The sequence below is a fragment of the Sebastes umbrosus genome, chromosome 24 (assembly GCF_015220745.1).
Source record: "Sebastes umbrosus isolate fSebUmb1 chromosome 24, fSebUmb1.pri, whole genome shotgun sequence".
NCBI lineage: Eukaryota > Metazoa > Chordata > Actinopteri > Perciformes > Sebastidae > Sebastes > Sebastes umbrosus.
In genome coordinates, this window is record NC_051292.1 from 9,551,253 (window position 1) to 9,577,546 (window position 26,294).

Sequence of the window (26,294 nt, forward strand, 5' to 3'; positions counted from 1 at the left end):
TGGTAACTTTGTCTTCGTCATTGTGGAAGTTAGATCTCAAAACTCACCACATAAGGATCGAACCCACAACCTCCAGTCTTCTAACCCAGCTTCTATCACTCTGAGCTATCGGTCTTAACACTCTTATCTAATGTTTTTGGTCGTATTTGACTTCTTCATTTAGGATGTTGGTCCTTAAAACTCACCAGTGCACCACATAAGGATCAAACCCACAACCTCCAGTCTTCTAACCCAGCTTCTATCACTCTGAGCTATTGGTCTTAACACTCTTATGTATTGTTTTTGGTCTTATTTGACTTCTTCATTTAGGATGTTGGACCTTAAAACTTACTAGTGCAATACATAAGGATCGAACCCACAACCTTCAGTCTTCTAACCCAGCTTCTATCACTCTGAGCTATCGGTCTCAACACTGTTATGTATTGTTTTTGGTCTTATTTGACTTCTTCATTTAGGATGTTGGACCTTAAAACTTACCAGTGCAATACATAAGGATCGAACCCACAACCTCCAGTCTTCTAACCCAGCTTCTATCACTCTGAGCTATCGGTCTTGACACTCTTATGTATTGTTTTTGGTCTTATTTGACTTCTTCATTTAGGATGTTGGACCTTAAAACTTACCAGTGCAATACATAAGTATTGAACCCACAACCTTCAGTATCCCAACCCGGTATCCATCACTCTGAACTATATGACCTGATACGCTGGAGTAGTGTTTCTTTGTATATTTGACTTCTTTTTTGTGTAAGTTAGACCTCAAAACTCACTGCTCCTCATAAGAATCGAACCCATAAACTCCAGTATTCTAACTCATCTTCTATCACCCTGAGCTATCTGTCATAACACAAGTGATGCGTTTCTTGATGTGTTTGACTTCTTCATTTAGGATGTTGGCCCTTAAAACTTACTTTACTGCGTTTCATAAGGATCAAACCCACAACCTCCAGTCTTCTAACCCAGCTTCTATCACTCTGAGCTATCGGTCTTAACATGCTTACATATATTGTTTTTGGTCTTATTTGACTTCTTCATTTAGGATGTTGGTCCTTAAAACTCACCAGTGCACCACATAAGGATTGAACCCACAACCTTCAGTATTCCAACCTGGTATCCATCACTCTGAGCTATATGACCTCACTGATCTCACTGGAATAGTGTTTCTTTGTATATTTGACTTCTTTTTTGTGTAAGTTAAACCTCAAAAGTCACTGCTCCACATAAGGATTGAACCCATAAACTCCAGTATTCTAACTCATCTTCTATCACCCTGAGCTATCTGTCATAACACAAGTGATGCGTTTCTTGATGTGTTTGACTTCTTCATTTAGGATGTTGGACCTTAAAAGTCACTGCACTTCATAAGGATTGAACCCACAACCTCCTGTTTTCAAACCAGTCTTCTATCACACTGAGCTATCTGCTCAGATACACTTCATCATTGTTTCGTCACATTTGACTTCATTTTGGATGTTAGACCTCAAAATTCACTGCACCACATAAGGGTTGAACCTATAACCTCAGGTCTTCAGACCAGCTCACCTGAGGTTATTGAGTAGCAGTCATATCAGCTCTTTATCCTGGTGAGCTATTCCTGAGTTGAACTTTTTTTTTTCGTTCTCATATTTGTTGTTCACACTACCGAGGAGAAAACTTGGAGAATCTCAGGACTGGCGAGCTGGACAGGGGAGCCGGGATTGATCCTTTCGCTTGAGACTTTTAGACATCAGCATATCATCAGCATCGCTGTTGTTAGAGCCCACACACCGTGGAACGCTCTACCTGTTCAGATCAGACTGTTGTTTGCATTTTATTCTATTGTTGTTGTTGGTTTTATCTGCTGTATTTTCTGAAAAGCACTTTGTAACCTTACATTGTATTGTATTATTGTGTATTATTGTATTACATTGTAACATAATATACATAAAATTCATTTTTATTGTTACTGACAGCAGAAACTCAACACATCTTACTAAAAACGCATCTGTTCTGACTGCACCTTGGCTCATAAAATAAAATAATTGTGTGCAAAACAATTGTACAATTTATTAAAAAAATGATCACAAGTTTACAAACACCAACGGAAAACTACTTTCTAACAGAAAGTGTGATGTAATTATACAATAAAATAAATAATAAAAAAAACTACTTTCAGCTTGGGCACTTCTCCGTTTTCCTGCTGTTTCATACTCCGCCCTGATTGCTGTTTAGCTGCAGCCACGCACACTCATTCAATTCAATTCAATTTATTTTTTTATAGTGTCAAATCATAACAGAAGGTATCTCGAGACGCTTTATATATAGAGCAGGTCTTAGACCGTACTCTATAGTTTAGAGACCCAACAAGAGATCCCACCAAGAGCATTGCACCGGAGTGCGCTGTGGCCAGGAAAACCTCCCCGTTTAGCGGGTAGAAACAGAGAGCAGAACCGGGCTGTGGGTCGGTGGCCATCTGCCTCGACCGATCGTCCCTCACAGCTGCACAAGGAGAGAAAAAAAACAACACAACCTACCACTGCACGTAACAACACTTTAGAAAGTAACTTTACTTCACAATTGTGAAAAAAAGTCATAGTATAGTAGGTCGAAAAATTACATATTTTAGTAGATCTTGAAGATATTGTCACCGACCCGGGTGATTTATACGTGTAAGAAGTTACAAACAGTCCCTTTAAGTTGAGTACTCCCTGATTTTTCGCTGCCTCTATTGAGCAGTAGCTTTAATTTGAGTGCTTGCAGATTGGTTATTGCCTTATTTGTTTTATTGTATAATTACATCACACTTTCTGTTAGAAAGTAGTTTTCCCATGGTGTTTGTACACTTTTCATCATTTTTTGTTAATAAATTGTATAATTGTTTTGCACATAATCCTGTGGCCAGTCTCTCTCATTCCTGGGTTTAAAATGTATTTTGTTACTCCCTCCATCACCTGGACCCTAAACGGGGGGGACGTAACAAGTGTCTTCTAAATACAAAGTTTTGAGGATGTAAGTTTTTCTAGTACCATTATTGCAAATTGCAAGAATCATGCAAGAACATCAACTGCAGCAAATATGCTGAATTGCTTCACATTTAGCAACAATCAATAAGAGACAGAGAAAGATGTGTTTTGTTCTAAATTATTTTATTTTATGAGCCAAGGTGCAGTCAGAACAGATGCGTTTTGAGTCAGATGTGTTGAGTTTCTGCTGTCAGTAACAATAAAAATGAGTTTTATGTATATTCGGTTACAATATAATACAATAATACACAATAATACAATACAATGTAAGGTTACAAAGTGCTTTTCAGAAAATACAGCAGATAAAACCAACAACAACAATAGAATAAAATGCAAACAACAGTCTGATCTGAACAGGTAGAGCGTTCCACGGTGTGTGGGCTCTAACAACAGCTATGCTGATGATATGCTGATGTCTAAACGTCTGAAGTGAAGGGATCAATCCCGGCTCCCCTGTCCAGCTCACCAGTCCTGAGATTCTCCAAGTTTTCTCCTCAGTAGTGTGAAGGACAAATATGAGAACGAAAAAAAAATGTTCAACTCAGGAATAGCTCACCAGGATAAGGAGCTGATATGACTGCTACTCAATAACCTCAGGTGAGCTGGTCTGAAGACCTGAGGTTATAGATTCGATCCTTATGTGGTTCAATGAATTTTGAGATCTAACATCCAAAATGAAGTCAAACATGCGACGAAACAATGATGAAGTGTATCTGAGCAGATAGCTCAGTGTGATAGAAGACTGGTTTGAAAACAGGAGGTTTTGGGTTCAATCCTTATGAAGTGCAGTGACTTTTAAGGTCGAACATCCTAAATGAAGAAGTCCAATACACCAAGAAATGCATCACTTGTGTTATGACAGATAGCTCAGTGTGATAGAAGACTGGTTTGAAAACAGGAGGTTGTGGGTTCAATCCTTATGAAGTGCAGTAAGTTTTAAGGTCCAACATCCTAAATGAAGAAGTCAAGCACATCAAGAAGCACATCAAGAAACACACCACTTGTGTTATGACAGATAGCTCAGGGTGATAGAAGCTGAGTTAGAATGCTGGAGGTTACGGGTTCGATTCTTATGAGGAGCAGTGAGTTTTGAGGTCTAACTTCCACAAAAAAGAAGTCAAATATAGAAAGAAACACTATTCTAGTGTATCAGGTCATATAGCTCGGAGTGATGGATACCAGGTTTGAATACTGAAGGTTGTGGGTTCGATTCTTATAAGGTTCTGTAAGTTTTGAGGTCTAACTTCCACACTCCCAAAAAATTATATATATAATATATGTATATATATATATATATATATATATATACATATGTTATATATATAAATATATTTTATTTCTTTATTATTTTCTTACATAGTACATATTTTATATAAAAATTGTGCAAATAAATAAAACTAAACAAACAAACACCCCTGTGCTCCACTCCACTTAGTACAGTCTGGCTCCCTCTTGTATAAATTAACTTGGATTCTTCTGCTTCCTGTTTGTCAGTCGGACCTTTGATTGGGAGGCACCGGAGCGCGTGCTTCAAACAGGTGAGACTAAAACAATTACAAACAATCCAACAACAATAATAATCACTAACCAGGGATGCAAACAACTCAACATGTTTAAACGACGAGCGTCTTCACTGTTTGACAAATATTAGTAAAATAACTGATAACAGAACTCAGTAAGAGTTGCATTGATTAATTAATTGATTGATTGATTGCACAGACCGGAAACAGCTGTTGGAACTTGGTGATTGTGCAACAGGCACTTTGAAATCCGACCTACTTTATATGAATGCAGTATAAATGTGTTTTTATTCTAAAATGGTGTATTTGAATATTTCTGCATACTGGGGTCCCTAAACTGTCTTGAATTACATAAATTGTGTATCACTGTGAAGCTGAGACTCTTGTGGATCCAATGAGTCCAACTGTATTCATGTGTGATGATGTTAGTCCCCATAGGAGACATTTCATTGTAGTGAGACCATTTTTTTAAACTTGACCTCACTGTATAAAATGACCTGTGGTGACCTCTAGGATAATCACAGCCTCATGAAACTTTACAACAACAAACTAGAGACCTAGAGCATTCAAGCTTTCCTAGCTAGATTGACAATAAGGGGCTTTCTGAGCAGTTTACACATTAGAAGTGCTCGCCATCCAGTCGCCAAAAAATGCAATTCTTGCAGAAAAGATATTCACTGTACAAAGATAGATGACACAAAGATATTCACTGTAAAAAAGATATGTGACACAAATATATTCACTGTACAAAGATAGATGACACAAAGATATTCACTGTACAAAGATAGATGACACAAAGATATTCACTGTAAAAAAGATATGTGACACAAAGATATTCACTGTAAAAAAGATATGTGACACAAAGATATTCACTATACAAAGATATATGACACAAAGATATTCACTGTACAAAGATAGATGACACAAAGATATTCACTGTAAAAAAGATATGTGACACAAAGATATTCACTGTAAAAAAGATATGTGACACAAAGATATTCACTATACAAAGATATATGACACAAAGATATTCACTGTAAAAAAGATATGTGACACAAAGATATTCACTGTACAAAGATGGCAAAGGGGGTGGGGGGGTATGAGATGATAAGTTGAAAGGTGTTTTAATGATACCAGTATATTTATTTATCATGTAAATATATTTAACTTGCACTGTCAGTGATATAGGTCAGTAAGTTAAGTGTTGTTCTTGATCCCATTTAAGGGTCAACCTTTGCATGCCCCCCACCCTGGCCTTGGGCGCGGGAACAGCTTTACCCTTCGCCCCCCCCCCCTGACGGCGGTCCTGAGTCCCTCATGTGGCTCACAGGTGGACTGCAGATATAAATATTAAAAGACAATGGAAGAAATTCTGCAAATGTATTTGGTGATCCTAATAAAATGTCTTTGGGAATGACTGATGTACAGTATGCAGGCTGGACACTTGCAGATGACAACAACCATAATGTGTGTGATAATAGTGATTTGAAATGGCTTTTTTTTTCATCTGTCCTGCAGCTCGGAGTCCAGTGTTCTCCCACCTGTCGTCGTCTCTTCAGGGCCTGTGGACCATCCGAGCCTTTGGAGCAGAGGAGAGGTTCCAGAAAGCCTTCAATGCCCAGCAGGACCTGCACTCAGGTTCTCCTCAGCCTCAGCACCTTTACATTCACTGCTCATCAATATGAAGCGTTTGTGAGCTGCGTCAGTGCAGTGTCTATAATCTATGTCCTTGTCCTTACAGAGGCCTGGTTCCTGTTGCTGACCACCTCTCGCTGGTTCGCTGTCCGTCTCCACGGCATCTGCTCCATCTTTGTCACCGTCACCACCTTTGGCCGCCTGCTGCTCAGAGACCGTAAGGAAGACTTTTAATCTTTTAATATTAAAGGGATAGTTTGGGTGTTTTGAAGTGGGGTTGTATGATGTTCTTCTCCATAGTCAGTGTATTACCTACAGTAGATGGAGTTTGGAGAGAAGCAAACAGGAGTACCATCACGGGAGCAAAGCAATGTACTGCTGTGGACGGGGCCGGCAGCAAAACGCATTTTAGAAACATGAACAAAATCTCTATCAGTTTAAGTGTATGCTATATCTAGAATATAAGGAAGGCTCTGGAGGAGGTCAGTATCCAATCAGCACACTCCAGCAGTTGAGCTTCTAGCTCTCATTGTGGTGTGCGTCAGGCAATCTCTCACTCGGTGTTCCCTGCAGGTGCAGCTGAAGTCCGCGGAGGAGGAGCTGCCCGGGCAGTTGGAGACGGTTCTGGCCGAGTCGGGCTCCAACTTCAGTGTGGGCCAGAGGCAGCTGGTGTGTCTGGCCAGAGCCATCCTGAGGAAGAACCGCATCCTGGTCATCCACAAGGCCACGGCCAATGTGGACCCCAGGTACTGCTGACACAACTCACCTCATTGGCATAAAATGCATGCAGTAATACTGTGTACTCCGTTTTTATTCTTCCTATTAGTTTGTCTTCAAAGCTTCCTGCTGTAGCTGCTGGTCCTGCTGTAGCAAACGTGCAGTGAAAGCAAGTATGTTGGTGCTTTTAGACGTAGCTCTGATCTGCATGTAAGAAAAGGGAAGCATTTTTGCACCAGTTACAAACTCAAAAGATCACGCCAACAAAAGTCTATTGTTCTTATCAAAGACTTTATTCATTTTACTCGTGGCTCAGGTAGTAAAATGCATTTCTTTAACATCTCTACCGTGTCTCTGCAGGACAGATGAGCTGATCCCTCATCGTCTCAACACCATCATAGACAGCGACAGGATACCGGTGAGTCCTCTTACTCATAGATTCTAGAAAAGACTACTTGTTTATCATCATAGTATGTCATCAAGTCATGTAGCGTTATTGCATAGAGCAGATTAGTAATCAATCATTACTTAATATCAAAATATGGATCTAGAATTTATAACTCAAAATTAGGAATCATAAACCCATGAATTGTCGTAAAATGTGAAGGAGAGTGATGACAGTCAGCAATCACAATTCACCCTTATATTCAATTCAATTATTTCATTTAGGACGGCACCCAATTTTGAAAAAAAAAAAAACAGGGAAAACTTCAAAATTTCATATTAATCAATTGAGTCTCATAACCTCAGGGTTGCTATGGAGTTCTTGCGCATGGTGAACAGTGATTTTAGTTGTTTATATACACACAAATCAAGTAACCAAGTTCTTTATAAAATGAAATGGTTATTTGACTAACTACTTGACCGTACTACTAACAGAAAATAATTCAATAAATGATAAAGTCATAGTATAATATGTCAAAAATATCATAAAAAAGTCATGATTTAGTATGCATATAAAAATGTCATAAATAGTAATCGTATAGTATGTCATAGTACAGAATTCAATAAAAAAGTCACAGTATAGTACGCTATAGTATAGTTTGTCATTAAATGTCATAATATAGTATGTCACAAAAATGTCATACTATAGTATGCTATATTATAGTATGCCATAAAAATGTCATGGTATGTCATAATAAAGTCATACCCTTACCCTTCGCCCCCGCCTGACGGCGGTCCTGAGTCCCTCATGTGGCTCACAGGTGGACTGCAGATATAAATATTAAAAGCTTATGGAAGAAATTCTGCAAATGTATTTGGTGATCCTATTAAAATGTCTTTGGGATTGACTGATGTACAGTATGCAGGCTGGACACTTGTGAAATGTGTTGAATCAGATGACAACAACCATAATGTGTGTGACATTAGTGATTTGAAATGGCTTTTTTTTTTCATCTGTCCTGCAGCTCGGAGTCCAGTGTTCTCCCACCTGTCGTCGTCTCTTCAGGGCCTGTGGACCATCCGAGCCTTTGGAGCAGAGGAGAGGTTCCAGAAAGCCTTCAATGCCCAGCAGGACCTGCACTCAGGTTCTCCTCAGCCTCAGCACCTTTACATTCACTGCTCATCAATATCAAGTGTTTGTGAGCTGCGTCAGTGCAGTGTCTATAATCTATGTCCTTGTCCTGAACAGAGGCCTGGTTCCTGTTGCTGACCACCTCTCGCTGGTTCGCTGTCCGTCTCCACGGCATCTGCTCCATCTTTGTTACTGTCACCACCTTTGGCTGCCTGCTGCTCAGAGACCGTGAGGAAGACTTTTAATCTTTTAATATTAAAGTGATAGTTTGGGTGTTTTGAAGTGGGGTTGTATGAGGTTCTTCTCCATAGTCAGTGTGTTATCTACAGTAGATGGAGTTTGGAGAAGCAGACAGGAGTACCAGCACGGGAGCAAAGCAATGTACTGCTGTGGACGGGGCCGGCAGCAAAACGCATTTTAGAAACATGAACAAAATCTGCATCAGTTTAAGTGTATGCTATATTTAGAATATAAGGAAGGCTCTGGAGGAGGTCAGTATCCAATCAGCACACTCCAACAGTTGAGCTTCTTAGCTTCTCATTGTGGTGTGCGTCAGGCAATCTCTCACTCGGTGTTCCCTGCAGGTGCAGCTGAAGTCCGCGGAGGAGGAGCTGCCCGGGCAGTTCGGAGACGGTTCTGGCCGAGTCGGGCTTCCAACTTCAGTCGTGGGCCAGAGGCAGCTGGTGTGTCTGGCCAGAGCCATCCTGAGGAAGAACCGCATCCTGGTCATCCACGAGGCCACGGCCAACGTGGACCCCAGGTACTGCTGACACAACTCACCTCATTGGCATAAAATGCATGCAGTAGTACTGTGTACTCCGTTTTTATTCTTCCTATTAGTTTGTCTTCAAAGCTTCCTGCTGTAGCTGCTGGTCCTGTTGTAGCAAACGTGCAGTGAAAGCAAGTATGTTGGTGCTTTTAGACGTAGCTCTGATCTGCATGTTAGAAAAGGGAGGCATTTTTCATCTGGTAATTAAAACTGTATCAAAACATAGAACATCAAACCACATCGAACCACTAGTGCAGCAGATACAAACTCAAAAGATTACATGCCAACAAAAGCCTATTGTTCTTATCAAAGACTTTATTCATTTTACTCGTGGCTCAGGTAGTAAAATGCATTTCTTTAACATATCTACCGTGTCTCTGCAGGACAGATGAGCTGATCCCTCATCGTCTCAACACCATCATAGACAGCGACAGGATACCGGTGAGTCCTCTTACTCATAGATTCTAGAAAAGACTACTTGTTTATCATCATAAGGTATATGTCATCAAGTCATGTAGCGTTATTGCATAGAGCAGATTAGTAATCAATCATTACTTTATATCAAAATATGGATCTATAACTTAATAACTCAAAATTAGGAATTCATAAACCCATGAATTGTTGTAAAATGTGAAGGAGAGTGATGACAGTCAGCAATCACAATTCACCCTTATATTCAATTCAATTATTTCATTTAGGACGGCACCCAATTTTGAAAAAAAACAAACAGGGAAAACTTCAAAATTTCATATTAATCAATTGAGTCTCATAACCTCAGGGTTGCTATGGAGTTCTTGCGCATGGTGAACAGTGATTTTAGTTGTTCATATACACACAAATCAAGTAACCAAGTTCTTAATAAAATTAAATGTTTATTTGACTAACTACTTTACCGTACTACTAACAGAAAATAATTGAATAAATGATAAAACAAAAGGAATAAAATGAATAAAGGATAATTGAAGGAACACAGTTAATACAAAGACTACTCATATAAAAAGTCATAGTAAAGTATGCCATAAAAAAGACATAGTTTATTATACATATAAAAATGTCATAAAAAGACATAGTGTAGTATGTCAAAAAAATAGTCATATAGTATGTCAAAAAAATCATTAAAAAGTCATAGTGTAGTATGTTGAAAAAAAATTAATAGTATAGTATGTCAAAAAATAATCATAGTATGGTATGTTGAAATAATTCATAAAAAAGTCATGGTGTAGTGTGTCGAAAAATAATCATAGTATAGTATGTCAAAAAAGTCATAGTATAGTATTTTAAGAAAATAATCCTACTAAAGTATGTCCAAAAAAAGTTTAAAAAAAATAGCCATAATTTATTATGTCAAAAAATGTCATAAATACTCATAGTATAGTATGTCATAGTACCGAATTCCATAAAAAAAGTCCCAGTATAGTATGCCATAAAAATGTCATGGTATGTCATAATAAAATCATTAGTACAGTATGTCATAAAAATGTCATATACAAAAGTATACCATATAAAAAGTCATGGTATAATATGTCATAAAAAGACATGGTATAATATGCCATAAAATGTCATAAGTTTTATAAAATATACAAATTTTAATTTATTGTTAAGTCTTGATGGTTGAATCCCGTCCGGGAGTCCTGTCTGGGTCATAAAAAATCATAATATAGTATGTAATAAAAAGTCATAGTACAGTATGTGTAAAAAAGTCATAGTATAGTATGTCAAAAAAAGGAATAATATAATATGTCGCAAAAATAAAATACAGTCATAGTATAGTATGTTGAAATAATTCATAAAAAAGTCATAGTATAGTGTGTCGGAGAAAAAAAAGTCATAGTATATTATGTCAAAAAAATCATAAAAAGTCATAGAATGTATTTAAAAAATAATCCTACAACAGTATGTCAAAAATAATTATAAAAATAACATAGTATAATATGTCGCAAAAAAAAGTAAAAGAATAGTATGAAAAAAAAAAAATAGCCATAATATAGTATGTAAAAACAATCATTAAAAAGTCATAGTATAGTATGTCGAAAAAATAGTCATAGTACAGTATGTGGAAAAAAATCCTTAAAAAGTCATAGTATAGCATGTCAAAAAATATAGTCATATAGTATGTCAAAAAAATCATAAAAAGTCATAGTATAGTATGTCAAAGAAATAGGGATAGTATAGTATTTAAAAAAATAGTCCTACAACAGTATGTCAAAAATAATTATAAAAAAAACATAGTATAGTATGTCGCAAAAAAAATCATTAAAAAAAGAATAGTAAGTAAAACAAAATAGCCATAATATAGTATGTAAAAACAATCATTAAAAAGTCATAGTATAGTATGTCAAAAAATATAGTCATAAAGTATGTAAAAAAAATCATTAAAAGTCATTGTATAATATGTTGAAAAAAAGTCATGGTATAATATGTCGAAAAATAGTCGTAGTAGAGTATTTTAAAAAAATAGTCCTACTAGAGTATGTCCAAAAAAGAGAAAAAAAACAAAAAGTTATAGTATAGTATTTAAAAAAATATATATTAAAAACAAAATAGTATAGTATGTCACAAAAAAAACATGTTAAGTAATAAATATTATGTAAAAAAAAAAAAAGCCGTAGTATAGTATTTTCTTTGTATAGTATGTAAACAAAGTCATTAAAGTCAGAGTATAGTACGCTTTTCCTGTGCGAGTATTTGTAGAAGTTACTCTATGAATGTGATCATGGTTGTTGTTGTCGTAGTATTTATAGAAGTTACTCTATGAATGTGATCATGGTTGTTGTTGTCGTAGTATTTATAGAAGTTACTCTATGAATGTGATCATGGTTGTTGTTGTTGTAGTATTTGTAGAAGTTATTCTATAACTGTTGTTTTAGGCTCTGATGTTTGTGAATGTGATGCAAATCTCATGTCTTCCTTCTCTTCTTTTCTCCCCAGATGAGTGCAGTCTTCTGACCACGACTGAGGATGACGGACTTTCTTCATCCACGTCTTCATCGTCTTCATCGTCTTCATCGTCTTCTTCTGCTGAATGAATGCAGATGGTGTACCCAGAAGGGTCGGAGGGGGTCATGCAGGAGAAATGCAGGGGTTTTTCAGGGATTTTTCACTAAATTATAAAAAAAAAAAAAAAAAAAAAAAAAAAAAATACGCATTTTTGTGTTGCATAACATCTCCGTTCTATGTCTCCGAAAGCCCAGGAGGAGACGCACGTCTCATACTCCCTTCGGTACCTGACACTTACGCAACCCCACTACCCCGGGGATTCGAACTCTAGTTCTTGTGTAACCACACAACCATCCAAACCGAATGTTCCGCCACCAACCCATCAATGCCAAGCACACTTGGACTGTTCTCCTGGTAACTTTGTCTTCGTCATTGTGGAAGTTAGATCTCAAAACTCACCACATAAGGATCGAACCCACAACCTCCAGTCTTCTAACCCAGCTTCTATCACTCTGAGCTATCGGTCTTAACACTCTTATCTAATGTTTTTGGTCGTATTTGACTTCTTCATTTAGGATGTTGGTCCTTAAAACTCACCAGTGCACCACATAAGGATCGAACCCACAACCTCCAGTCTTCTAATCCAGCTTCTATCACTCTGAGCTATTGGTCTTAACACTCTTATGTATTGTTTTTGGTCTTATTTGACTTCTTCATTTAGGATGTTGGACCTTAAAACTTACCAGTGCAATACATAAGGATTGAACCCACAACCTTCAGTATCCCAACCCGGTATCCATCACTCTGAACTATATGACCTGATACATTGGAATAGTGTTTCTTTGTATATTTGACTTCTTTTTTGTGTAAGTTAGACCTCAAAACTCACTGCTCCTCATAAGAATCGAACCCATAAACTCCAGTATTCTAACTCATCTTCTATCACCCTGAGCTATCTGTCATAACACAAGTGATGCGTTTCTTGATGTGTTTGACTTCTTCATTTAGGATGTTGGACCTTAAAACTTACCAGTGCAATACATAAGGATTGAACCCACAACCTTCAGTATCCCAACCCGGTATCCATCACTCTGAACTATATGACCTGATACACTGGAATAGTGTTTCTTTGTATATTTGACTTCTTTTTTGTGTAAGTTAGACCTCAAAACTCACTGCTCCTCATAAGAATCGAACCCATAAACTCCAGTATTCTAACTCATCTTCTATCACCCTGAGCTATCTGTCATAACACAAGTGATGCGTTTCTTGATGTGTTTGACTTCTTCATTTAGGATGTTGGCCCTTAAAACTTACTTTACTGCGTTTCATAAGGATCGAACCCACAACCTCCAGTCTTCTAACGCAGCTTCTATCACTCTGAGCTATCGGTCTTAACATGCTTACATATATTGTTTTTGGTCTTATTTGACTTCTTTATTTAGGATGTTGGTCCTTAAAACTCACCAGTGCACCACATAAGGATTGAACCCACAACCTTCTGTATTCCAACCTGTATCCATCACTCTGAGCTATATGACCTCACTGATCTCACTGGAGTAGTGTTTCTTTGTATATTTGACTTCTTTTTTGTGGAAGTTAAACCTCAAAAGTCACTGCTCCTCATAAGAATCGAACACATAAACTCCAGTATTCTAACTCATCTTCTATCACCCTGAGCTATCTGTCATAACACAAGTGATGTGTTTCTTGATGTGTTTGACTTCTTCATTTAGGATGTTGGACCTTAAAAGTCACTGCACTTCATAAGGATTGAACCCGCAACCTCCTGTTTTCAAACCAGTCTTTTATCACACTGAGCTATCTGCTCAGATACACTTCATCATTGTTTCGTCACATGTTTGACTTCATTTTGGATGTTAGACCTCAAAATTCACTGCACCACATAAGGGTTGAACCTATAACCTCAGGTCTTCAGACCAGCTCACCTGAGGTTATCGAGTAGCAGTCATATCAGCTCTTTATCCTGGTGAGCTATTCCTGAGCTGAACATTTTTTTTTTTCGTTCTCATATTTGTTGTTCACACTACCGAGGAAAAAACTTGGAGAATCTCAGGACTGGCGAGCTGGACAGGGGAGCCGGGATTGATCCTTTCGCTTGAGACTTTTAGACATCAGCATATCATCATCATAGCTGTTGTTAGAGCCCACACACCGTGGAACGCTCTACCTGTTCAGATCAGACTGTTGTTTGCATTTTATTCTGTTGTTGTTGTTGTTGTTGGTTTTATCTGCTGTATATTCTGAAAAGCACTTTGTAACCTTACATTGTATTGTATTATTGTGTATTATTGTATTACATTGTAACATAATATACATAAAATTCATTTTTATTGTTACTGACAGCAGAAACTCAACACATCTTACTAAAAACGCATCTGTTCTGACTGCACCTTGGCTCATAAAATAAAATAATTGTGTGCAAAACAATTATACAATTTATTAAAAAAATGATCACAAGTTTACAAACACCAACGGAAAACTACTTTCTAACAGAAAGTGTGATGTAATTATACAATAAAATAAATAATAAAAAAAACTACTTTCAGCTTGGGCACTTCTCCGTTTTCCTGCTGTTTCATACTCCGCCCTGATTGCTGTTTAGCTGCAGCCACGCACACTCATTCAATTCAATTCAATTTATTTTTTTATAGTGTCAAATCATAACAGAAGGTATCTCGAGACGCTTTATATATAGAGCAGGTCTTAGACCGTACTCTATAGTTTAGAGACCCAACAAGAGATCCCATCAAGAGCATTGCACCGGAGTGCGCTGTGGCCAGGAAAACCTCCCCGTTTAGCGGGTAGAAACCTAGAGCAGAACCGGGCTCTGGGTCGGCGGCCATCTGCCTCGACCGGTCGTCCCTCACAGCTGCACAAGGAGAGAAAAAAACAACACAACCTACCACTGCACGTAACAACACTTTAGAAAGTAACTTTACTTCACAATTGTGAAAAAAAGTCATAGTATAGTATGTCGAAAAATTACATATTTTAGTAGATCTTGAAGATATTGTGCTTATTTTCTCTCCAAGCAAATAAGAGACAGAGAAACCATAATCCTAACCCGAATCCTAACCCTAACCCAAGAAAATAAGGGTTAGGGTTTCTCTGTCTCTTATTTGCTTGGGTTAGGGTTAGATTAAAGCGCAGCACTGTAATTGAGTGCTACGAGGTGCACAGGCACACGGGAACCAGCTGAATAAAATTCTTTAAAATGCCATAAAAAAGGAATCATAAAATATTTCTTAAAATCGTTAAAATACACCGGGGCCAACTAACTCAACGAGGACAACGGAGAGATTGCTAAAAAGAAGGGAGAGGAATAAAAGGCAGGGTTACCATAAAAAGCAATCTAATAAAAACCCTTTGGGTTGAAGGTTATGGTTTCTCTGTCGCTTATTTGCTTGCGTTGGGGTTAGGGCTAGACAATATCTTCAAGATCTATTAAAATATGTAATTCTTTGGCACAATTGCGAAGTAAAGTTACTTTCTAAAGTGTTGTTTCCTGCAGTGACGTGCAGGTGGTCTTGTTTTTTTTCTCTCCTGTGTCTCTCAGGTGCTGCCCTTCCCCCCTGTGCAGCTGGGATGAGTGTGCGTGGCTGCAGCTGATCAGCAATCAGCGCTGCCTCTGTGAACCAGTAGTGTTAAAGGGACTGTCTGTAAGAATCAGAAATGCTTGTTAACAGCGACACCTGTGGCTGTTAAGCAAACGAAAGTCAGCGTCGGGCTCGTGCTTTCGCTCGCTCTACATAGACATGAACGAGCATCGCTTAAAACAGTGAGGCGACACACGTCAGCTAAAACCACAATATCACTCTATATTTCAGCTGCTTGGCAGTAATGTTAGCTGACCAGACGAAGGTCTCTCCATGAATCACTGCTGATCCTAGTGTTGGCTTTTCCTGCTTCAGAAGTTACAAACAGTCCCTTTAAGTTGAATACTCCCTGATTTTTTGCTGCCTCTATTGAGCAGTAGCTTTAATTTGAGTGCTTGCAGATTGGTTATTGCCTTATTTGTTTTATTGTATAATTACATCACACTTTCTGTTAGAAAGTAGTTTTCCGTTGGTGTTTGTACACTTTTCATCATTTTTTGTTAATAAATTGTATAATTGTTTTGCATATAATCCTGTGGACAGTCTCTCTCATTCCTGGGTTTAAAATGTATTTTGTTACTCCCTCCATCCCCTGGACCCTAAACGGGGGGGACGTAACAAGTGTCTTCTTACTCCAAAGTTTTGAGGATGTAAGTTTTTCTAGTACCATTATTGCAAATTGCAAGAATCATGCAAGTTCATCAACTGCAGCAAATATGCTGAATTGCTTCACATTTAGCAACAATCAATAAGAGACAGAGAAAGATGTGTTTTGTTATAAATTATTTTATTTTATGAGCCAAGGTGCAGTCAGAACAGATGCGTTTTCAGTCAGATGTGTTGAGTTTCTGCTGTCAGTAACAATAAAAATGAATTTTATGTATATTAGGTTACAATATAATACAATAATACACAATAATACAATACAATGTAAGGTTACAAAGTGCTTTTCAGAAAATACAGCAGATAAAACCAACAACAACAACAATAGAATAAAATGCAAACAACAGTCTGATCTGAACAGGTAGAGCGTTCCACGGTGTGTGGGCTCTCACAACAGCTATGCTGATGATATGCTGATGTCTAAAAGTCTCAAGCGAAAGGATCAATCCCGGCTCCCCTGTCCAGCTCGCCAGTTCTGAGATTCTCCAAGTTTTCTCCTCGGTAGTGTGAACAACAAATATGAGAACGAAAAAAAAATGTTCAGCTCAGGAATAGCTCACCAGGATAAGGAGCTGATATGACTGCTACTCAATAACCTCCGGTGAGCTGGTCTGAAGACCTGAGGTTATAGGTTCGATCCTTATGTGGTGCACTGAATTTTGAGGTCTAACATCCAAAATGAAATCAAACATCCGACAAAACAATGATGAAGTGTATCTGAGCAGATAGCTCAGTGTGATAGAAGACTGGTTTGAAAATAGGAGGTTGTAGGTTCAATCCTTATAAGGTGCAGTAATTTTTAAGGTCCAACATCCTAAATGAAGAAGTCAAACACACCAAGAAATGCATCACTTGTGTTATGACAGATAGCTCAGGGTGATAGAAGATGAGTTGGAATACTGGAGGTTATGGGTTCGATTCTTATGAGGAGCAGTGAGTTTTGAGGTCTAACTTACACAAAAAAGAAGTCAAATATACAAAGAAACACTACTCCAGTGTATCAGGTCATATAGTTCAGAGTGATGGATACCGGGTTGGGATACTGAAGGTTGTGGGTTCGATCCTTATGTATTGCACTGGTAAGTTTTAAGGTCCAACATCCTAAATGAAGAAGTCAAATAAGACCAAAAACAATACATAAGAGTGTTGAGACCGATAGCTCAGAGTGATAGAAGCTGGGTTAGAAGACTGAAGGTTGTGGGTTCGATCCTTATGTATTGCACTAGTAAGTTTTAAGGACCAACATCCTAAATGAAGAAGTCAAATAAGACCAAAAACAATACATAAGGGTGTTGAGACCGATAGCTCAGAGTGATAGAAGCTGGGTTAGAAGACTGAAGGTTGTGGGTTCGATCCTTATGTATTGCACTGGTAAGTTTTAAGGTCCAACATCCTAAATGAAGAAGTCAAATAAGACCAAAAACAATACATAAGAGTGTTAAGACCAATAGCTCAGAGTGATAGAAGCTGGGTTAGAAGACTGGAGGTTGTGGGTTCGATCCTTATGTGGTGCACTGGTGAGTTTTAAGGACCAACATCCTAAATGAAGAAGTCAAATACGACCAAAAACATTAGATAAGAGTGTTAAGACCGATAGCTCAGAGTGATAGAAGCTGGGTTAGAAGACTGGAGGTTGTGGGTTCGATCCTTATGTGGTGAGTTTTGAGATCTAACTTCCACAATGACGAAGACAAAGTTACCAGGAGAACAGTCCAAGTGTGCTTGGCATTGATGGGTTGGTGGCGGAACATTCGGTTTGGATGGTTGTGTGGTTACACAAGAACTAGAGTTCGAATCCCCGGGGTAGTGGGGTTGCGTAAGTGTCAGGTACCGAAGGGAGTATGAGACGTGCGTCTCCTCCTGGGCTTTCGGAGACATAGCACGGAGAGGTTATGAAACACAAAAATGCGTATTTTTTTTTTTTTCGTGTTTATTTAGTGAAAAACCCCTGAAAAACCCCTGCATTTCTCCTGCATGACCCCCTCCGACCCTTCTGGGTACACCGTCTGCATTCATTCAGCAGAAGAAGAAGAAGACGATGAAGACGTGGATGAAGAAAGTCCGTCATCCTCAGTTGTGGTCAGAAGACTGCACTCATCTGGGGAGAAAAGAAGAGAAGGAAGACATGAGATTTGCATCACATTCACAAACATCAGAGCCTAAAACAACAGTTATAGAATAACTTCTATAAATACTACGACAACAACAACCATGATCACATTCATAGAGTAACTTCTACAAATACTCGCACAGGAAAAGCGTACTATACTCTGACTTTAATGACTTTGTTTACATACTATACTATGACATTTTTATGATTGTTTTTTACATACTACATTATGACTATTTTTCGACAGACTATACTACGGCTTTTTTTTTTTTTACATAATATTTATTACTTAACATGTTTTTTTTTGTGACATACTATACTATTTTGTTTTTAATATATTTTTTTTTAAATACTATACTATAACTTTTTGTTTTTTTTCTCTTTTTTGGACATACTCTAGTAGGACTATTTTTTTAAAATACTATACTATGACTTTTTTATGATTTCTTTGACATACTCTACTACGACTATTTTTTTTTACAGTACTATTAACTTTTTTTCGACATATTATACCATGACTTTTTTTCAACATATTATACAATGACTTTTAATGATTTTTTTTACATACTTTATGACTATATTTTTTGACATACTATACTATGACTTTTTAATGATTGTTTTTACATACTATATTATGGCTGTTTTATTTTACTTACTATTCTTTTTTTTAATGATTTTTTTTGCGACATACTATACTATGTTTTTTTTATAATTATTTTTGACATACTGTTGTAGGACTATTTTTTTTAAATACCATACTATCCCTATTTCTTTGACATACTATACTATGACTTTTTATGATTTTTTTGACATACTATATGACTATATTTTTTGACATGCTATACTATGACTTTTTAAGGATTTTTTTCCACATACTGTACTATGACTATTTTTTCGACATACTATACTATGACTTTTTAATGATTGTTTTTACATACTATATTATGGCTATTTTTTTTTTTTTTCATACTATTCTTTTACTTTTTTTTGCGACATAATATACTATGTTTTTTTTATAATTATTTTTGACATACTGTTGTAGGACTATTTTTTTAAATACATTCTATGACTTTTTATGATTTTTTTGACATAATATACTATGACTTTTTTTTCTCCGACACACTATACTATGACTTCTTTATGAATTATTTCAACATACTATACTATGACTGTTTTTTATTTTTGCGACATATTATATTATTCCTTTTTTTGACATACTATACTATGACTTTTTTACACATACTGTACTATGACTTTTTATTACATACTATATTATGATTTTTTATGACCCAGACAGGACTCCCGGACGGGACTCAACCATCAAGACTTAACAATAAATTAAAATTTGTATATTTTATAAAACTTATGACATTTTATGGCATATTATACCATGTCTTTTTATGACATATTATACCATGACTTTTTATATGGTATACTTTTGTATATGACATTTTTATGACATACTATACTGGGACTTTTTTTATGGAATTCGGTACTATGACATACTATACTATGACTATTTATGACATTTTTTGACATAATAAATTATGGCTATTTTTTTTAAACTTTTTTTGGACATACTGTAGTAGGATTATTTTCTTAAAATACTATACTATGACTTTTTTGACATACTATACTATGATTATTTTTCGACACACTACACCATGACTTTTTTATGAATTATTTCAACATACCATACTATGATTATTTTTTTGACATACTATACTATTAATTTTTTTTCAACATACTACACTATGACTTTTTAATGATTTTTTTGACATACTATATGACTATTTTTTTGACATACTACACTATGACTTTTTATGACATTTTTATATGTATAATAAACTATGACTTTTTTATGGCATACTTTACTATGACTTTTTATATGAGTAGTCTTTGTATTAACTGTGTTCCTTCAATTATCCTTTATTCATTTTATTCCTTTTGTTTTATCATTTATTGAATTATTTTCTGTTAGTAGTACGGTAAAGTAGTTAGTCAAATAAACATTTAATTTTATTAAGAACTTGGTTACTTGATTTGTGTGTATATAAACAACTAAAATCACTGTTCACCATGCGCAAGAACTCCGTAGCAACCCTGAGGTTATGAGACTCAATTGATTAATATGAAATTTTGAAGTTTTCCCTGTTTTGTTTTTTTTCAAAATTGGGTGCCGTCCTAAATGAAATAACTGAATTGAATATAAGGGTGAATTGTGATTGCTGACTGTCATCACTCTCCTTCACATTTTACGACAATTCATGGGTTTATGATTCCTAATTTTGAATTATTAGTTATAGATCCATATTTTGATATAAAGTAATGATTGATTACTAATCTGCTCTATGCAATAACGCTACATGACTTGATGACATACTATGACCTTTATGATGATAAACAAGAACTCTTTTCTAGAATCTATGAGTAAGAGGACTCACCGGTATCCTGTCGCTGTCTATGATGGTATTGAGACGATGAGGGATCAGCTCATCTGTCCTGCAGAGACACGGTAGAGATGTTAAAGAAATGCATTTTACTACCTGAGACACGAGTAAAATGAATAAAGTCTTTGATAAGAACAATAAGCTTTTGTTGGCGTGATCTTTTGAGTTTGTATCTGCTGCACTAGTGGTTCGATGTGGTTTGATGTTCTATGTTTTGATACAGTTTTAATTACCAGATGAAAAATGCCTCCCTTTTCTAACATGCAGATCAGAGCTACATCTAAAAGCACCAACATACTTGCTTTCACTGCACGTTTGCTACAGCAGGACCAGCAGCTACAGCAGGAAGCTTTGAAGACAAACTAATAGGAGGAATAAAAACGGAGTACACAGTACTACTGCATGCATTTTTTGCCAATGAGGTGAGTTGTGTCAGCAGTACCTGGGGTCCACGTTGGCCGTGGCCTTGTGGATGACCAGGATGCGGTTCTTCCTCAGGATGGCTCTGGCCAGACACACCAGCTGCCTCTGGCCCACGCTGAAGTTGGAGCCCGACTCGGCCAGAACCGTCTCCAACTGCCCGGGCAGCTCCTCCTCCGCGGACTTCAGCTGCACCTGCAGGGAACACCGAGTGAGAGATTGCCTGACGCACACCACAATGAGAGCTAGAAGCTCAACTGTTGGAGTGTGCTGATTGGATACTGACCTCCTCCAGAGCCTTCCTTATATTCTAAATATAGCATACACTTAAACTGATTGAGATTTTGTTCATGTTTCTAAAATGCGTTTTGCTGCCGGCCCCGTCCACAGCAGTACATTGCTTTGCTCCTGTGATGGTACTCCTGTCTGCTTCTCTCCAAACTCCATCTACTGTAGATAACACACTGACTATGGAGAAGAACCTCATACAACCCCACTTCAAAACACCCAAACTATCACTTTAATATTAAAAGATTAAAATTGTTCCTTACGGTCTCTGAGCAGCAGGCGGCCAAAGGTGGTGACGGTAACAAAGATGGAGCAGATGCCGTGGAGACAGACAGCGAACCAGCGAGAGGTGGTCAGCAACAGGAACCAGGCCTCTGTTCAGGACAAGGACATAGATTATAGACACTGCACTGACGCAGCTCACAAACGCTTCATATTGATGAGCAGTGAATGTAAAGGTGCTGAGGCTGAGGAGAACCTGAGTGCAGGTCCTGCTGGGCATCGAAGGCTTTCTGGAACCTCTCCTCTGCTCCAAAGGCTCGGATGGTCCACAGGCCCTGAAGAGACGACGACAGGTGGGACAACACTGGACTCCGAGCTGCAGGACACATGAAAAAAAAAAGCCATTTCAAATCACTAATATCACACACATTATGGTTGTTGTCATCTGATTCAACACATTTCACAAGTGTCCAGCCTGCATACTGTACATCAGTCAATCCCAAAGACATTTTAATAGGATCACCAAATACATTTGCAGAATTTCTTCCATAAGCTTTTAATATTTATATCTGCAGTCCACCTGTGAGCCACATGAGGGACTCAGGACCGCCGTCAGGCGGGGGCGAAGGGTAAGGGTATGACTTTATTGTGACATACCATGACATTTTTATGGCATACTATAATATAGCATACTATAGTATGACATTTTTGTGACATTTAATGACAAACTATACTATAGCGTACTCTACTGTGACTTTTTTATGGAATTCTGTACTATGACATACTATACGATTACTATTTATGACATTTTTATATGCATACTAAATCATGACTTTTTTATGATATTTTTGACATATTATACTATGACTTTATCATTTATTGAATTATTTTCTGTTAGTAGTACGGTAAAGTAGTTAGTCAAATAACCATTTCATTTTATAAAGAACTTGGTTACTTGATTTGTGTGTTTATAAACAACTAAAATCACTGTTCACCATGCGCAAGAACTCCGTAGCAACCCTGAGGTTATGAGACTCAATTGATTAATATGAAATTTTGAGGTTTTCCCTGTTTTGTTTTTTTTCAAAATTGGGTGCCGTCCTAAATGAAATAATTGAATTGAATATAAGGGTGAATTGTGATTGCTGACTGTCATCACTCTCCTTCACATTTTACGACAATTCATGGGTTTATAATTCCTAATTTTGAGTTATAAATTCTAGATCCATATTTTGATATTAAGTAATGATTGATTACTAATCTGCTCTATGCAATAACGCTACATGACTTGATGACATACTATGACCTTTATGATGATAAACAAGTAGTCTTTTCTAGAATCTATGAGTAAGAGGACTCACCGGTATCCTGTCGCTGTCTATGATGGTGTTGAGACGATGAGGGATCAGCTCATCTGTCCTGCAGAGACACGGTAGAGATGTTAAAGAAATGCATTTTACTACCTGAGCCACGAGTAAAATGAATAAAGTCTTTGATAAGAACAATAAGCTTTTGTTGGTGTAATCTTTTGAGTTTGTATCTGCTGCACTAGTGGTTCGATGTGGTTTGATGTTCTATGTTTTGATACAGTTCTAATTACCAGATGAAAAATGCCTCCCTTTTCTAACATGCAGATCAGAGCTACATCTAAAAGCACCAACATACTTGCTTTCACTGCACGTTTGCTACAGCAGGACCAGCAGCTACAGCAGGAAGCTTTGAAGACAAACTAATAGGAAGAATAAAAACGGAGTACACAGTATTACTGCATGCATTTTTTGCCAATGAGATGAGTTGTGTCAGCAGTACCTGGGGTCCACGTTGGCCGTGGCCTTGTGGATGACCAGGATGCGGTTCATCCTCAGGATGGCTCTGGCCAGACACACCAGCTGCCTCTGGCCCACGCTGAAGTTGGAGCCCGACTCGGCCAGAACCGTCTCCAACTGCCCGGGCAGCTCCTCCTCCGCGGACTTCAGCTGCACCTGCAGGGAACACCGAGTGAGAGATTGCCTGACGCACACCACAATGAGAGCTAGAAGATCAACTGTTGGAGTGTGCTGATTGGATACTGACCTCCTCCAGAGCCTTCCTTATATTCTAAATATAGCATACACTTAAACTGATAGAGATTTTGTTCATGTTTCTAAAATGCGTTTTGCTGCCGGCCCCGTCCACAGCAGTACATTGCTTTGCTCCTGTGATGGTACTCCTGTCTGCTTCTCCAAACTCCATCTACTGTAGGTAATACACTGACTATGGAGAAGAACCTCATACAACCCCACTTCAAAACACCCAAACTATCACTTTAATATTAAAAGATTAAAATTGTTCCTTACGGTCTCTGAGCAGCAGGCGGCCAAAGGTGGTGACGGTAACAAAGATGGAGCAGATGCCGTGGAGACGGACAGCGAACCAGCGAGAGGTGGTCAGCAACAGGAACCAGGCCTCTGTAAGGACATGGACATAGATTATAGACACTGCACTGACGCAGCTCACAAACACTTCATATTGATGAGCAGTGAATGTAAAGGTGCTGAGGCTGAGGAGAACCTGAGTGCAGGTCCTGCTGGGCATTGAAGGCTTTCTGGAACCTCTCCTCTGCTCCAAAGGCTCGGATGGTCCACAGGCCCTGAAGAGACGACGACAGGTGGGACAACACTGGACTCCGAGCTGCAGGACACATGAAAAAAAAAGCCATTTCAAATCACTAATATCACACACATTATGGTTGTTGTCATCTGATTCAACACATTTCACAAGTGTCCAGCCTGCATACTGTACATCAGTCAATCCCAAAGACATTTTAATAGGATCACCAAATACATTTGCAGAATTTCTTCCATAAGCTTTTAATATTTATATCTGCAGTCCACCTGTGAGCCACATGAGGGACTCAGGACCGCCGTCAGGCGGGGGCGAAGGGTAAGGGTATGACTTTATTATGACATACCATGACATTTTTATGGCATACTATAATATAGCATACTATAGTATGACATTTTTGTGACATACTATATTATGACATTTAATGACAAACTATACTATAGCGTACTATACTGTGACTTTTTTATGGAATTCTGTACTATGACATACTATACGATTACTATTTATGACATTTTTATATGCATACTAAATCATGACTTTTTTATGATATTTTTGACATACTATACTATGACTTTATCATTTATTGAATTATTTTCTGTTAGTAGTACGGTAAAGTAGTTAGTCAAATAACCATTTAAATTTATTAAGAACTTGGTTACTAGATTTGTGTGTTTATAAACAACTAAAATCACTGTTCACCATGCGCAAGAACTCCGTAGCAACCCTGAGGTTATGAGACTCAATTGATTAATATGAAATTTTGAAGTTTTCCCTGTTTGTTTTTTTTCAAAATTGGGTGCCGTCCTAAATGAAATAATTGAATTGAATATAAGGGTGAATTGTGATTGCTGACTGTCATCACTCTCCTTCACATTTTACGACAATTCATGGGTTTATGATTCCTAATTTTGAGTTATTAGTTATAGATCCATATTTTGATATAAAGTAATGATTGATTACTAATCTGCTCTATGCAATAACGCTACATGACTTGATGACATACTATGACCTTTATGATGATAAACAAGTAGTCTTTTCTAGAATCTATGAGTAAGAGGACTCACCGGTATCCTGTCGCTGTCTATGATGGTGTTGAGACGATGAGGGATCAGCTCATCTGTCCTGCAGAGACACGGTGTAGATGTTAAAGAAATGCATTTTACTACCTGAGCCACGAGTAAAATGAATAAAGTCTTTGATAAGAACAATAAGCTTTTGTTGGCGTGATCTTTTGAGTTTGTAACTGGTGCAAAAATGCCTCCCTTTTCTAACATGCAGATCATAGCTACATCTAAAAGCACCAACATACTTGCTTTCACTGCACGTTTGCTACAGCAGGACCAGCAGCTACAGCAGGAAGCTTTGAAGACAAACTAATAGGAGGAATAAAAACGGAGTACACAGTACTACTGCATGCATTTTATGCCAATGAGGTGAGTTGTGTCAGCAGTACCTGGGGTCCACGTTGGCCGTGGCCTCGTGGATGACCAGGATGCGGTTCTTCCTCAGGATGGCTCTGGCCAGACACACCAGCTGCCTCTGGCCCACACTGAAGTTGGAGCCCGACTCGGCCAGAACCGTCTCGAACTGCCCGGGCAGCTCCTCCTCCGCGGACTTCAGCTGCACCTGCAGGGAACACCGAGTGAGTGATTGCCTGACGCACACCACAATGAGAGCTAGAAGATCAACTGCTGGAGTGTGCTGATTGGATACTGACCTCCTCCAGAGCCTTCCTTATATTCTAAATATAGCATACACTTAAACTGATAGAGATTTTGTTCATGTTTGTAAAATCCGTTTTGCTGCCGGCCCCGTCCACAGC

The 26,294-nt window shown here is 37.8% G+C and overlaps 3 protein-coding genes and 1 long non-coding RNA gene across 5 annotated transcripts; all 4 read right to left on the bottom strand.

The window, feature by feature from the left end:
- Positions 1-14,533: 14,533 nt before the first annotated feature.
- On the bottom strand, positions 14,534-15,133 carry LOC119483699. Its single transcript, XR_005205779.1, has 2 exons — positions 15,023-15,133; positions 14,534-14,946 (listed from the first exon to the last, which is right to left on the bottom strand). It is a non-coding gene; the product is annotated as an uncharacterized LOC119483699 (long non-coding RNA).
- A 3,084-nt stretch (positions 15,134-18,217) lies between these two features.
- Positions 18,218-24,581, bottom strand: LOC119483692 (cystic fibrosis transmembrane conductance regulator-like). The gene is made up of 6 exons (XM_037762067.1): positions 24,419-24,581; positions 24,205-24,315; positions 23,759-23,850; positions 23,678-23,700; positions 23,230-23,287; positions 18,218-18,471 (listed from the first exon to the last, which is right to left on the bottom strand). Exons 1-6 carry the CDS (start codon positions 24,564-24,566, stop codon positions 18,391-18,393), a joined length of 513 nt encoding a protein of 170 aa, XP_037617995.1. The 5' UTR covers positions 24,567-24,581; the 3' UTR covers positions 18,218-18,390.
- LOC119483695 (multidrug resistance-associated protein 4-like) lies at positions 20,962-22,285 on the bottom strand. Of its 2 annotated transcripts, XM_037762071.1 has the most exons (4): positions 22,125-22,285; positions 21,910-22,020; positions 21,462-21,553; positions 21,193-21,403 (listed from the first exon to the last, which is right to left on the bottom strand). In XM_037762071.1, exons 1-4 carry the CDS (start codon positions 22,255-22,257, stop codon positions 21,371-21,373), a joined length of 369 nt encoding a protein of 122 aa, XP_037617999.1. In that variant the 5' UTR covers positions 22,258-22,285; the 3' UTR covers positions 21,193-21,370. The 2 variants fall into 2 exon arrangements, with proteins under 2 accessions (XP_037618000.1, XP_037617999.1); XM_037762072.1 differs by lacking the exons at positions 21,193-21,403; positions 21,462-21,553 and adding an exon at positions 20,962-20,990.
- Positions 24,582-25,260: 679 nt separating the features above from the next.
- On the bottom strand, positions 25,261-26,191 carry LOC119484025 (multidrug resistance-associated protein 4-like; the record flags this gene model as incomplete). Its single annotated transcript, XM_037762583.1, has 2 exons — positions 25,261-25,594; positions 25,926-26,191. Coding segments are annotated over 2 exons (351 nt in total), but the record flags the coding sequence as incomplete, so codon positions are not given.
- Between the last annotated feature and the right edge of the window lie 103 nt (positions 26,192-26,294).